The sequence below is a fragment of the Gekko japonicus genome, unplaced genomic scaffold, assembly GCF_001447785.1.
Source record: "Gekko japonicus isolate JY-2015 unplaced genomic scaffold, Gekko_japonicus_V1.1 scaffold2279, whole genome shotgun sequence".
In the NCBI taxonomy this organism is placed as follows: Eukaryota; Metazoa; Chordata; class Lepidosauria; order Squamata; family Gekkonidae; genus Gekko; species Gekko japonicus.
Window position 1 is genome coordinate 97,331 of NW_015165313.1, and position 11,540 is coordinate 108,870.

At 48.2% G+C, this 11,540-nt stretch overlaps 1 protein-coding gene across 1 annotated transcript in view; it reads right to left on the reverse strand.

The window, feature by feature from the left end:
- The window catches only part of LOC107109780 (zinc finger protein 493-like), a 26,746-nt gene extending 16,141 nt beyond the window's left edge, over nucleotides 1–10,605 (reverse strand). Inside the window, 1 exon segment of the mRNA XM_015410485.1 lies at nucleotides 9,080–10,605. Within this exon segment, the coding sequence (XP_015265971.1) occupies nucleotides 9,080–10,605 (1,526 nt within the window).
- Nucleotides 10,606–11,540: the final 935 nt, after the last annotated feature.

The window sequence follows — 11,540 nt, forward strand, 5'->3', positions numbered from 1 at the left end:
GTCGGAGGTTAGGAGTTTGGGGGTGCTCCTGGACTCCTCGTTAACGATGGAGGCCCAGGTAGCAGCCACTGCCAAGTCGGCATTTTACCATCTTCGGCTGGCACGGCAGTTGGTTCCCTTCCTCGACCGGGAGGACTTAGCCACTGTGATCCATGCGACGGTCACCTCAAGGCTAGACTACTGTAACGCTCTCTACATGGGGCTGACCCCCCCCCAAGTAGCAGGACAAGCCTCAAAACTGTGAATAGCTATTCTATATTTGGATTCATGCCTCCTCACAATGGCAGCAATTTGCACCTTTGGCATCAAGGAAAGACCCTTACCCAGGAAGGCCACATTCTCATAGTTCTCCAGCATAACGCTCTCTACATGGGGCTGCCTTTGTCGCAAATTCGGAAGCTGCAACTAGTGCAGAACGCTGCAGCCAGGCTGTTGATGGATCTTCCTAGACGAGAGCACATCCAGCCTGTGCTGAAAGCACTGCACTGGTTGCCTATAGCGTTCCGAGTGCGCTTCAAAGTGCTGGTTATGACCTTTAAAGCCCTATATGGCCAGGGACCAGCCTACCTGAGGGACCGCCTTTCCCCACATATGCCCCCAAGAGCACTACGGTCCGGGACTCGGAACCTGCTGGATGTGCCGGGTCCTCGGGTTGTTAAACTGGTGACGACCAGGAACAGGGCATTTTCGGTGGCGGCTCCTATCTGGTGGAACGAGCTCCCAGAGGAGATCAGGGCTCTGCGGGACCTAGCACAGTTCCGCAGAGCCTGCAAGACGGAGCTCTTCCACCAGGCGTTCGAATAGGAGCCGCCATCATTATGGTACCATCTATGCCCCAAGCCTGTGGACAGGGTCATCATGATGTGGGCACTTCGAAAAAGAGGATGAGACTTAGGAGACCGCCATCTTGTTTTTAGGAATGTGAGCACTGGACATTGTTTGTACGTATGATGTTTTAATATTTGATACTATTTACTATTCACTATTTAATATTTTTAATGTTTTATTGATGTATTATATTGGCAGTGTGCCTTGTAAGCCGCCCTGAGCCTACGGGGAGGGCGGGATAAAAATCTAAATAATAAATAAATAAATAAATAACAACAACAGGAAGCAGACCAGGTTGTTCACTTGGATGTGTGAAGACATTTAGCTGGACGTCTTCACACATTCAATTTAACAACCTCGCAATGTCTTGTGGCTGCAATCTGAAATGATCTTAGCAGTCAGGATGGTTTGCTTTTAGAACGGACTTTCTTGTAAGGGGTACCCAGAAAGCTCACTTTGCATTTTAAAGGATTCGGGCAATTATTTCCTCTGAGTCTTATCGAGTGGCTTCTTCCCTGGGTCTTTGGGCATCTCTTATCCGGGAATGAAAGCAAGCTATGGGGAGGCTTCAAGCCAGCCCTTTTTCTATCTTGTGGGGCAGCCTGAGGTACTAGAGGGGTGCTGGCACGACACTCGCACTGGCAGTTCTGTGCCTGTTCTCTGCCAAGCTGAGACGGAAATGCCAGCGGAGAACTAGAACGACAGAAAAGGCAGCAGAGATCCCTCCACAGCCACATCTCAGCCCCAGAAGCCCCTGCTTGGATGGCTCCACTTTCTCCAGACCAGGCATCCCTTGGCTCCTCTTCTGATGCCCTCTCATATAGTCCAGGCACAGAACTGCAAGGCAAGGGGCTCCCTCTCGGCAAGGAGAGCACAGAACTCTTCCCGCATCAGTGGAAGGGTCGCGGAGGGTGGCAGAGACCAGCCATTGGGAACAGGGCAGACAGCCTGACCACGTCCTTCCTCCCGAAGGGCCACATTATTGTCACTCATCACAGCAAGAAGGAGAAATGGATCCTCACCCAGAGAGGCCACGTTCCCAAAATTCTCTCGCATGACTTCCTTGTACAGGGCTCTCTGGGCTGGGCGCAGCAGGGCCCACTCCCCCGGGGTGAAATACACGGCCACCTCTTCAAAGGACACCCCAGCAGCCTGCAAGAAGGAGAAGGAAGCATTTCTTTACATCACTTGGAAAGCTGGTCCATTGGGGTGGGGTGGGGGAGCCAAAAAGGGAGGCAGTCAATTCATAGTGGAAGAGTAACACGAAGAGGTTGCGAGAAGAGCCCCGTGGGGACATCTCCCCCCCACCCCAGCCCTTCTTGGGAACATTTTGGAACCAGAGGGGTGTTAGGCTTGGCACTGTCTCCTGTCTCAGACTTGAGACAATGGCACCAAAGAGTTTAGACAGATAGAGAGGTCAGGACCAGGGGTCATTTCATGCGGGAGCGCACAGGAGCAGAGCTCCGGCAGTAAAGAGCCCAGGGGGCGGGCACATGCAACAAGCCCCACCCCCTGCTCCCAATAGCCCTCAGTCAGAGCAAGAAGCAGCCAGGTAAGTTGCAGAGCTCCCCCCGGCCCAAAACAGTCCAGTGGCACCTTTAAGACCAAGTTTTATTCAGGTACAAGCTCTCCCTCCTCTGTGAGGACAGATCTGCACGTTCCTCCCACCCCCAATAGCTAGCAATCCAAAGCAGTCCAGTGGAGCCTGAGCGGTGGGTGTTGCCTTCTGACACACTTCCGGTGATGTCAGGGGTTGTGGCATATGCAAATGAATTATGCTAATGAGCTCCTGCGCCTCTTTTTCTACGAAATGACCCCTGGTCAGGACACACAGAGCATCCTTTCCTTCCTGCTCTCTGATCGTTTCCTTTGAAGTAGGATGCTCCTCTTAGGGGCAATTTCCTCTGCTTCCGCTCCTACTCTCTCTCACTCTCTCCTCTCTATCGCACACAAAAAGAGGGTGCTGGATCTCCATCTTGCACCATGGTAATACAGGCAATCTATATCTGTCTCTTACCTGCACTCACAAGCACGTATTTCCTTTAATAAAAGTCACTTGTTAGTTTTAGAACTGACTGCTGACTCCGTGTAACTTTGTAAGCCTCTTGCCCCACCTAAATCCCCCCCCCCCCAAAGCCTTGCCGCATTTAAGCCTTTGGTAGAAGGGAGTATGAATGCTGTGTAGCCCTAAACTGCTCTAAAATAGAAACTTTATTAACAATACTATCAAATGTCTAAAAGGCAATAATTATAACAGTCAATGTACAACACATGCAGCAAAAAATCATAAATGAAACCCGGCTCATAACACTGAAGGAGCCACATAGTGCAAATCAATGTATAAACAATTATGGAGACATTGTAAACGGCTTCATCAACAATGTGGCTCCAGACTCTGTATACAGCCGTGGACTCAATGGTACACATTAGAAGAAGAAGAGGAGATTGGATTTATACCCCGCCCTTCACTACCCAAAGGAGTCTCAGAGCAGCTTACAATCTCCTTTCCCTCCCCCTCCCCACAACAAACACCCTGTGAGGTAGGCAGGACTGAGAGAGTTCTTGACAGAAACTGCTCTTTTTCAAGGACACCTGTGCCAGAGCTTGTGACGGGCCCAAGGTCACATCAGCAGGTGCAAGTGGAGGAGTGGGGAATCAAACCCGGTTCTCCCAGATTAGAGTCCGCGCACTTAACCACTACACCAAACTGGTCCTGAGACAAGGATTCCGGATGTGACATTGTTTCGAAATCTTTTTCAATCGTGTCTGTTGTGTCAGTCAATGTATCATGTCACAAAAAAGGACATTTTCACATGATTATCATGGACCCAAACGGTTCACAGTCTGGTGTATAACGATCCACATACATGGGCTCCCAACTAGATAATATTAACAACGGTGATAACTCAAATGATAACTCAAACTTTTTCCGTGGTTTCCTGGCAGTACCAAGTCCAGAGAATCCAACAAGGGGCTGCCCTCAGCCGCCGTGGGCTAGCAGCCTTGTGGGGAAGGTCAGAGATATCTGCATGATACAGGACCAAACTGTTTTCCATGGGAAATCCAGTATCATTACAGAGACATTTGAAGTTGGGCCAAATCCAAAGTGATGTTCTAATTGTCCTGCTTCTCTGCAGAAACCCTCCAAGACAGGGGCAGACCGTTTTTCTGCCTTCCCCGAGGGGAACACTAGAATCAATGTGGAGGAGCCCTGGTCCTCTGAGCATCTCTGAGACCTGTTACAGTTTTGCAGGGCCTGCAAAACGGAGCTGTTCCGCCAGGCCTTTGGCTGAGGCAGTGGGCATCTACCGGCTGGCCTCCCTAATTGCTGCTGCATGAGACCACGATGGCGCGAAGTTGGCCCACTCATTTCCCAGCCGTAGGAACCGGAAGGGAATATACTGCACTGCCCTCTGTGAATGTTTTTAAACTGGTTTTATTGTATTGCGTTGATTTAAGATTTATTTATTTATTTATTGTTTAATTTATATCCCACCCTCCCTTCCAAGGCAGGCTCAGGGCGGCTTACATCGCATTTATTGTACAGATAAAATGGAAAATCACATAACATCACAAGACAATTTCACATGATTATCATGGACCCAAAGGGTCTTGTATTGTATTTTCTCACAATACAAGAACTCGTGGGCACTCCATGAAACTGCTGAGCGGTCGGGTTAGAATGGATAAAAGGAAGTACTTCTTCACCCAAAGAGTGATTAACACATGGAATTCCCTGCCACAGGAAGTGGTGGCGGCTACAAGCATGGACGGCTTCAAAAGGGAATCAGATAACCATATGGAGCAGAGGTCCATCAGTGGCTATTAGCCACAAGGTATAGATAGGGGCTCTGGGGCAGGTGATGTTCTGTCTTCTTGGTGCTTGGGGGGGGTCAACAGCGGGAGGGCTTCTAGTGTCCTGGCCCCACTGGTGGACCTCCTGATGGCACCTGGTATTTCTGGCCACTGTGTGACACAGAGTGTTGGACTGGATGGGCCTTTGGCCTGATCCAACATTGGTCCAACTCTTATGTTCTTAAATACAGTTAAAACGATAAAAATGTAGCTAAAAACTTTACATAACACGCTAGCACGAATCACGGGCATTGGTAGCATCTGATATAGACATACAGTCCCACAGCCATCGTCTGGGTCAAACTGGTAAGACACCGGTTGTTAATGCTGATGTTATTGTTGGGGCCGGGGCCTCAGTTTGTTAGGTGCGGGCGTGCGGCTCACTAATCCTGCTATTTATGGTCTGACTGAATTATTTTTAGATTGTACTGAATGTATTGTTGAGACCTCCCCAGTGATCCTCCCCCCCAAAAAAATACCCGAGCTGGCTGCATGGTGGCTCTTTGCCTTTCAGCACACAGATGGCGGCGGCAGCGGAGGTATCCAGGGCGTCTTTCCACTCCGGCCTGGGAGGGAGAGAAAGAAAGAGGGAGGGGAAACCCCTTTTTTTTGCTCCACACACATTTTCTGAGCCAGTCCCTGGAGTGAACCTTTCTTCAGATTGGATTCAGGGCACAATGTCAAGAGACTGGATTTGACCCATCGAGGCTCGGGAGCATTTGGCTCCACATTCTCTCCCCTCAACCGGTCACTCCATACGGGAGGTGGCCCAGCTTTCCTTATGCAACTGTACCCCTCTCCTGCCCTCCAAATGCTTCCTCGCACATTCTGCCAACCCATTCCTGGGAGATGAATCCCTTTATCATCCTGAAGCCACACTCCTCCCCCCCCCCCTCCAAGGGAAGTCAAGATCATGCTGCCGCCCCCCCCCCCCCCCTTTTTGTGTGCGGGGAATGAGGTGCGAGAGCCCCATGAGATGGGATGGGGTGCCTGCCTCGAGGAGGCAGGTGAGAGACGCCAGCTTGGAATTAATTTCTCCCTGCACGAAGAAAACCAGCAGGGGAAAAGCTTCTGGCACTCTCTGTCTGAACTGGCCATGATGCTTTTTCTGTAGCGGGGAGACTGCAGCAGAGGGAAGCTTCCCAACACGTGTTCCTCCGCCTGCGGTCTAAAGTGAAGCTGCCTTGAATCCATGCGTGGACAAAGCACTCCTTCCTAAATGTGCCTGTGGAACGGGAAGCCACTTGAACTTCCTCCGATCTCCAAAGATGCCACATTCGAATCCTGCACTCAAGTCCGCTGCAGGAACCGCGTGGCTCTGCACAAAGGGGACAAGCAGCTCTTGGCGGAGCAGGAGCGGGGGGCAAGGAAGAAATTGGGTGGCGAGTGCGCTCTTTCACCCCCTGCTGCGTCCCCCCCTCCTTTCTCTCTGCTTTGGGCCTTGCACCGCAGCCCCCAACCCATTTTATCCCCCTCCAAAGCCTCTTTGAACTCACCAGCTTCCCGCCGAGCTTCGAGCAAAAGCCCACCCAATTCAGAGGCGCTTTCTTGCAAGGGGCGGAGGAGGAAATGGCGCCCCGCCCACATGCAGGGCCCCTCCCCCCCCTTGTGCCTCTCTAGGACTGCATCTCTCTCGCTCTCTCACCCTTCAAGACAGTACGGCTCATTTTGTAAAAGAAAAAAAAAAAGGAAAAATGGCATACATAAGGCCAGTGTTCCCTCTAAGCTGAGTTAGTGTGAGCTAGCTCACAGTTTGTTAGCCTCCAGCTCACAGATTTTTTGTCTTAGCTCAGGAAAGAAGGCTCCAGAGCAAACTAATTTATGCAGGAGCCAGATCGCTCGCTCACCACTTTAATGCCAGCAGCTCACAGAGTAGATTATTATTATTTTTTGCTCGCAAGACTCCACAGCTTAGAGCAGTGGTGGCGAACCAGACCATCATTAAGGTGTCGAATTCTCTGCCAAATAATTTTAAGTAGATGAAAGCATTTGGGATTGCTTTCCTTACTTTCTTTGGATCATCTTAAGTTAATGTATGAGTTGTTTTTTCTAAAGCAAAACCGCAGTATTCAGGTTAAATTGCCATGTTGGCACTTTGCGATAATTAAGTGGGTTTTGGGTCGCAGTTTGGGCACTCGGTCTCTAAAAGGTTTGCCATCACTGGCTTAGAGGGAGCGTTGGTAAGGACTGTAAGGTTTCCTCCAGTTCTCCTCTCAGGAATCCGGACCCCCTCCTAGAGTGCGCTGCCACACCACACTGGTGAAGAGTGCCCCCAAACAATCCCTGTTTAGAGAGCATTTCAACCCTTCAAGGGACCCAGGAGGAAAATGCATGAAGAGTGTCTGAGAAAAGGACAAATAAATGAAATAAACGATGATATCCCTCTGCAAAGGGTCGGGCCTATTTTGTGTGTGCGTGTTTGAGAGCAAATGCCTGGAAGTCATGGCAACCCCCCTGGTGACTCCTACTGGGGCACGGAGGACATTCCGAGAAGAGGCTTGACCACCTGCCTCTGGCCTCCCGGCCCTGATAGTCTCTGCAGGTCTCCCATCTGCCAGGGTCGGCCCTGTTCAGCTTCCAAGATCTGATGAGATCGGGCTTGCCGGGGCTATCCAGGTCAGGTCATGCCTATTTTAAAGGGATGAATATTTTTTAAAAAGCTTTGACACTCATAGGGGGTTTGCCTCCTTTTAGGGATGCCAGCCTCCAGGCGGGACCTGGGGATCCCCGGGAATGACAGCTCATCCCCAGACTGCAGAGGTCAGTTCCCCTGGAGAAAATGGAGGCTTTGGAGGGTGGACTCTATGGTATTGTACCCTACGGAGCTCCCTGTCCTCCCCAGGTTCTGTCCTCAAATCTCCAGGTGTTTCCCAACCAGGATCTGGCAACCCTACATAACTGTAGCCTGTGAGCAGCCTTGCCAATCATGTTAATAAAATGGCAGGTCTCGGCTTTCTTTTTTGGATTCCTTTGTCCTTTTTGAACATTGGCTTTGCATTTCTATCAAAAGCGCCCCGAAGACTTCCGACACCAAAGGAAAGGAAACAATCCTTGAGAGCAAATTGAAAGCACATGTTGAAAAAATTAAAAAGCCAGTTTGGTGTCGTGGTTAAGAGCGCGGACTCTAATCTGGGAGAACCGGGTTTGATTCCCCACTCCTCCACTTGCAGCTGCTGGTGTGACCTTGGGTCAGTCACAAGTTCTCTCAGAGGTGTTCTCTCACGAGCAGTACTTAAAAGAGCTCTCTCAGCCCCACCTACTTCACAGAGTGTCTGTTGTGGGGAGAGGAAGGGAAAGGAGTTTGTAAGCCGCTCTGAGACTCCTTCGGGTACTGAAGGGCAGGGTATAAATCCAGTCTCTTCTTCTTCTTCTTCTGGTAAGGGTTTTTCACATCACCTGACCTCTTTGTAACTGGAGATGCCAATTAATCCTGTGAGCTCTACTGCATAACAGCCCTCTGAGGTCCTTTCCTTCCCCATACTCTGTCCTCCCCCATCTCCACCCCAAATCTCCAGGCATTTCCCAACCTGGAGCTGACAGCCCTCCTACCTATCTCATTGGATTCACCAGGGCAAGAATGCAAAGCTTTTCTTTTAAGTTTCTAGTAGACATCAGGGTTGTAACACCACCCTTAAAAATGCCTCCTGAAATCCCAGAAGCTGGAGGGGATTTCAAAAGAGGCTGCCTTCCAGAGGGGACCGACTCTTTGCTGCAGCCCTTGAGTGAAAGGCTTTTCAGTGTGATGAAGGAGAAGAGGAGGAGGAGGAAATTGGATTTCTACCCCGCCCTTCACTTGGAGTCTCTGAGCGGCTTACAATCTCCTTTCCCTTCCCCTCCCCACAACAGATACCCTGTGAGGTAGATGGGGCTGAGAGAGCTCTGAGAGGAGGAGGAGGAGGAGGAGATTGAATTTACTTACATTGATAGGTCTGGAAGGTTCTCCAGGAATGGACAGATTATCATTTTGGTAAGTAAACAAAACAAAACAGGAGTCCAGTAGCAGCACAGTTTATTCCAGTATAAGCTTTTTATGTTTTCAAAAACACTTTATTTTTATAATACGATTCTGCTTTTTCAAAGAAAAACACTGGGCTACTTCTACAAGAAAAGTTCTAATACGATTCTTACCAACACTGAACTCTAAACTGTGTCAATAGGTTTATTACAGGATAACTACAGACCCTTCATGTTAATTTCATGGAAGTCGCGTTCTGATTAGTGACACTACAGACTCTACATTTGGTATTTGGGGATGCTTTCTAAATTATCCCTTCAGATGAAACACTGCATTTTCCCCACTCTCTGAGGTGCAAAGAACTATTATGGAAACTTCCTATATTAACTGAACTTTTTGTACAGTTATTCACAAGTGTGTGCTCTTTGATGTGAAACAAGCTGTGCACGCCATCGAAAGCATTTCCCACACTCTGTGCATTCAAAAGGTTTCTCCCCTGTATGAATTATTTGATGAGATGTAAGGCCTCCACTCTGACTGAAGCTTTTCCCACACTCCAAGCATTTAAATGGTTTTTCCCCAGTGTGATTTCTTCGATGTAAAGTAAGAAGATCACCCCGGCAGAAACTTTTCCCACATTCTGAACATTTGTACGGTTTCTCCCCAGTGTGTATTCTTTGATGGGAAGTTAGGCTTGTGCTCATACTGAAGCTCTTTCCACAGTCTGTGCATTTATATGGTTTCTCCCCAGTGTGAATTCTCTGATGTTTCTTAAGGCTGGATTTCTCACCAAAGCTTTTCCCACATTCAGTGCACTGGTACGGTTTCTCCCCAGTGTGAACTCGTTTATGTGAAGTAAGGCTGGTGCTTGCTCTGAAGCTTTTCCCACACTCCAGGCATTGATACGGTTTCTCCCCAGTGTGAATTCTCTGATGGGAAGTAAGGCTTGTACTTGCACGGAAGCTCTTTCCACAGACTACACATTTGTATGGCTTCTCTCCTGTGTGAACCCTTTGATGTTTCTTAAGGCTTGATTTGTCACAAAAGTTCCTACTACACTCTGAGCATTTATATGGTTTCTCTCCTGTGTGAGTTCTCTGATGTTTCTTAAGGCTTGATTTTTCACAAAAGCCCTTGTTACAATCTGAACATTTGTAAGGTTTCTCTCCAGTGTGGATTCTTTGATGGGAAGTGAGGTGTGTACTCCACTTGAACGTCTTTCCACACTCCGAGCATTTAAATGGTTTCTCTCCTGTGTGGATTCTTCGATGTGATTTAACCTGCGAAGTCTGACTAAAACTCTTTCCACACTCCATGCATTTAAAAGGCTTCTCCCCTATGTGAGTTCTCTGATGACTCTTGTAGCTTAATTTGTCACAAAATCTCTTTCCACACTTTAAGCATGTAAACAGTTTATCTCCTCTGTGAATTCTTTGATGCAAAGTAAGGAGATCACCCCGACGGAAGCACTTTCCACACTCCAAACATTTAAAGGGTTTCTCCCCTGTGTGAATTCTTTGATGAGAAGTAAGGCTTGTTCTCATGCTGAAGTTTTTTCCACACTCCGAACATTTGTATGGTTTCTCTCCTGTATGGAATCTTCTATGTGTAGTGAGGTAAGCACTATTACTGAAACTCTTTCCACATATTGAACATGTATATGGTTTCTCCCCTGTATGAATCCTTTGGTGTCGTATTAGTTTTGTGCTCTCATAGAAGCTCTTCTCACACTCAGAGCATTTAAATCGTTTCTCCCCTGTGTGGGTTTTCCAGTGAGCATAAAGGCCTGCCCTGTGTGCAAAGGTTTTACCACACACAGCACAGTTGCTCCTTTCCTGCCCTTTATCTGTTTTCTCTTGGGCTGGGATGTCTTTGGAGTCAACATGTTGAGAAACAAGCAATTCATTCTTCTTCTGTACTCCTTGAGCTTTCTTTGTCCACTGAGGTTCTTCTTTACCTCTGAACATTTCTGGAGACACCCCAGAGAGCTCTCCCACATTCTTGTTCTCACCTGCTAGAATAAAGACAGAAAACTAGTAAGACTCCAAAAGAGGAACGAAGCATGAAAGCAAGGAAGAGGCCTAATCAGCTGGCATGTTCAGTTTCAGAGTAGGAAAGATTTGGAAGCATATTCTGTTGCATACCAAATAGGCTTTATTGACTAGTAGGAATGGGCAACCTGTGCGGTGCACAGTGCCGACTGGACTGGTGAGTCCATGGTTCGGTGGTAGAGCTTTTGCGTGCAAAAGGTTCCAAGTTCAATTGCTGGCATCTCCAGTTAAAAAAGGATCAGATAGGATGTGAAATAAAACCCAAAACACACTTGGGGCCCTGGAGAGCAGCTGCCAGTCAGAGTTGATAATAATGATGATGATAATGATTATTATTATTGTATGGCAGAGTGTAAGGATAGCCAGGAGATCCTCAGATTGTCTGGCAGCCAGAAATTCTAGCTCTTTTTAGCACTAAGCCCCACAAGGTAGCAAGCTAGACTTGTTTTTAAGAGTATAGAAAATAGTCAATGACAACCGTGATATATTTACGAAGGGAATATCACTCTTTTTTAAAGCCCTTTTAGTGTTATGCACAACTAGGTAGAGAGCTAGACTTGTTTTTAAGGCAAGAGACATTTCAGAGGTGGTTTGCCATTGTCTGCCTCTGCGTCATGACCCTGGTATTCCTTGGAGGTCACCCATCCAAATACTAGCCAGGGCCGACCCTGCTGAGCTTCTGAGATCTGATGGGATCAGGCATGAGCTATCCAGATCAGGGCTTGTCAGAATGGATGACTGACCTTGATAGACTTGTGTAAGGCAGTTTCACGTGTATATGGAGAGCCAGATCCATCTCCCAGGCTCTAAGAAGGCAAACAAGAAGCAGAGGTGGCTTACCATTGCTCTCC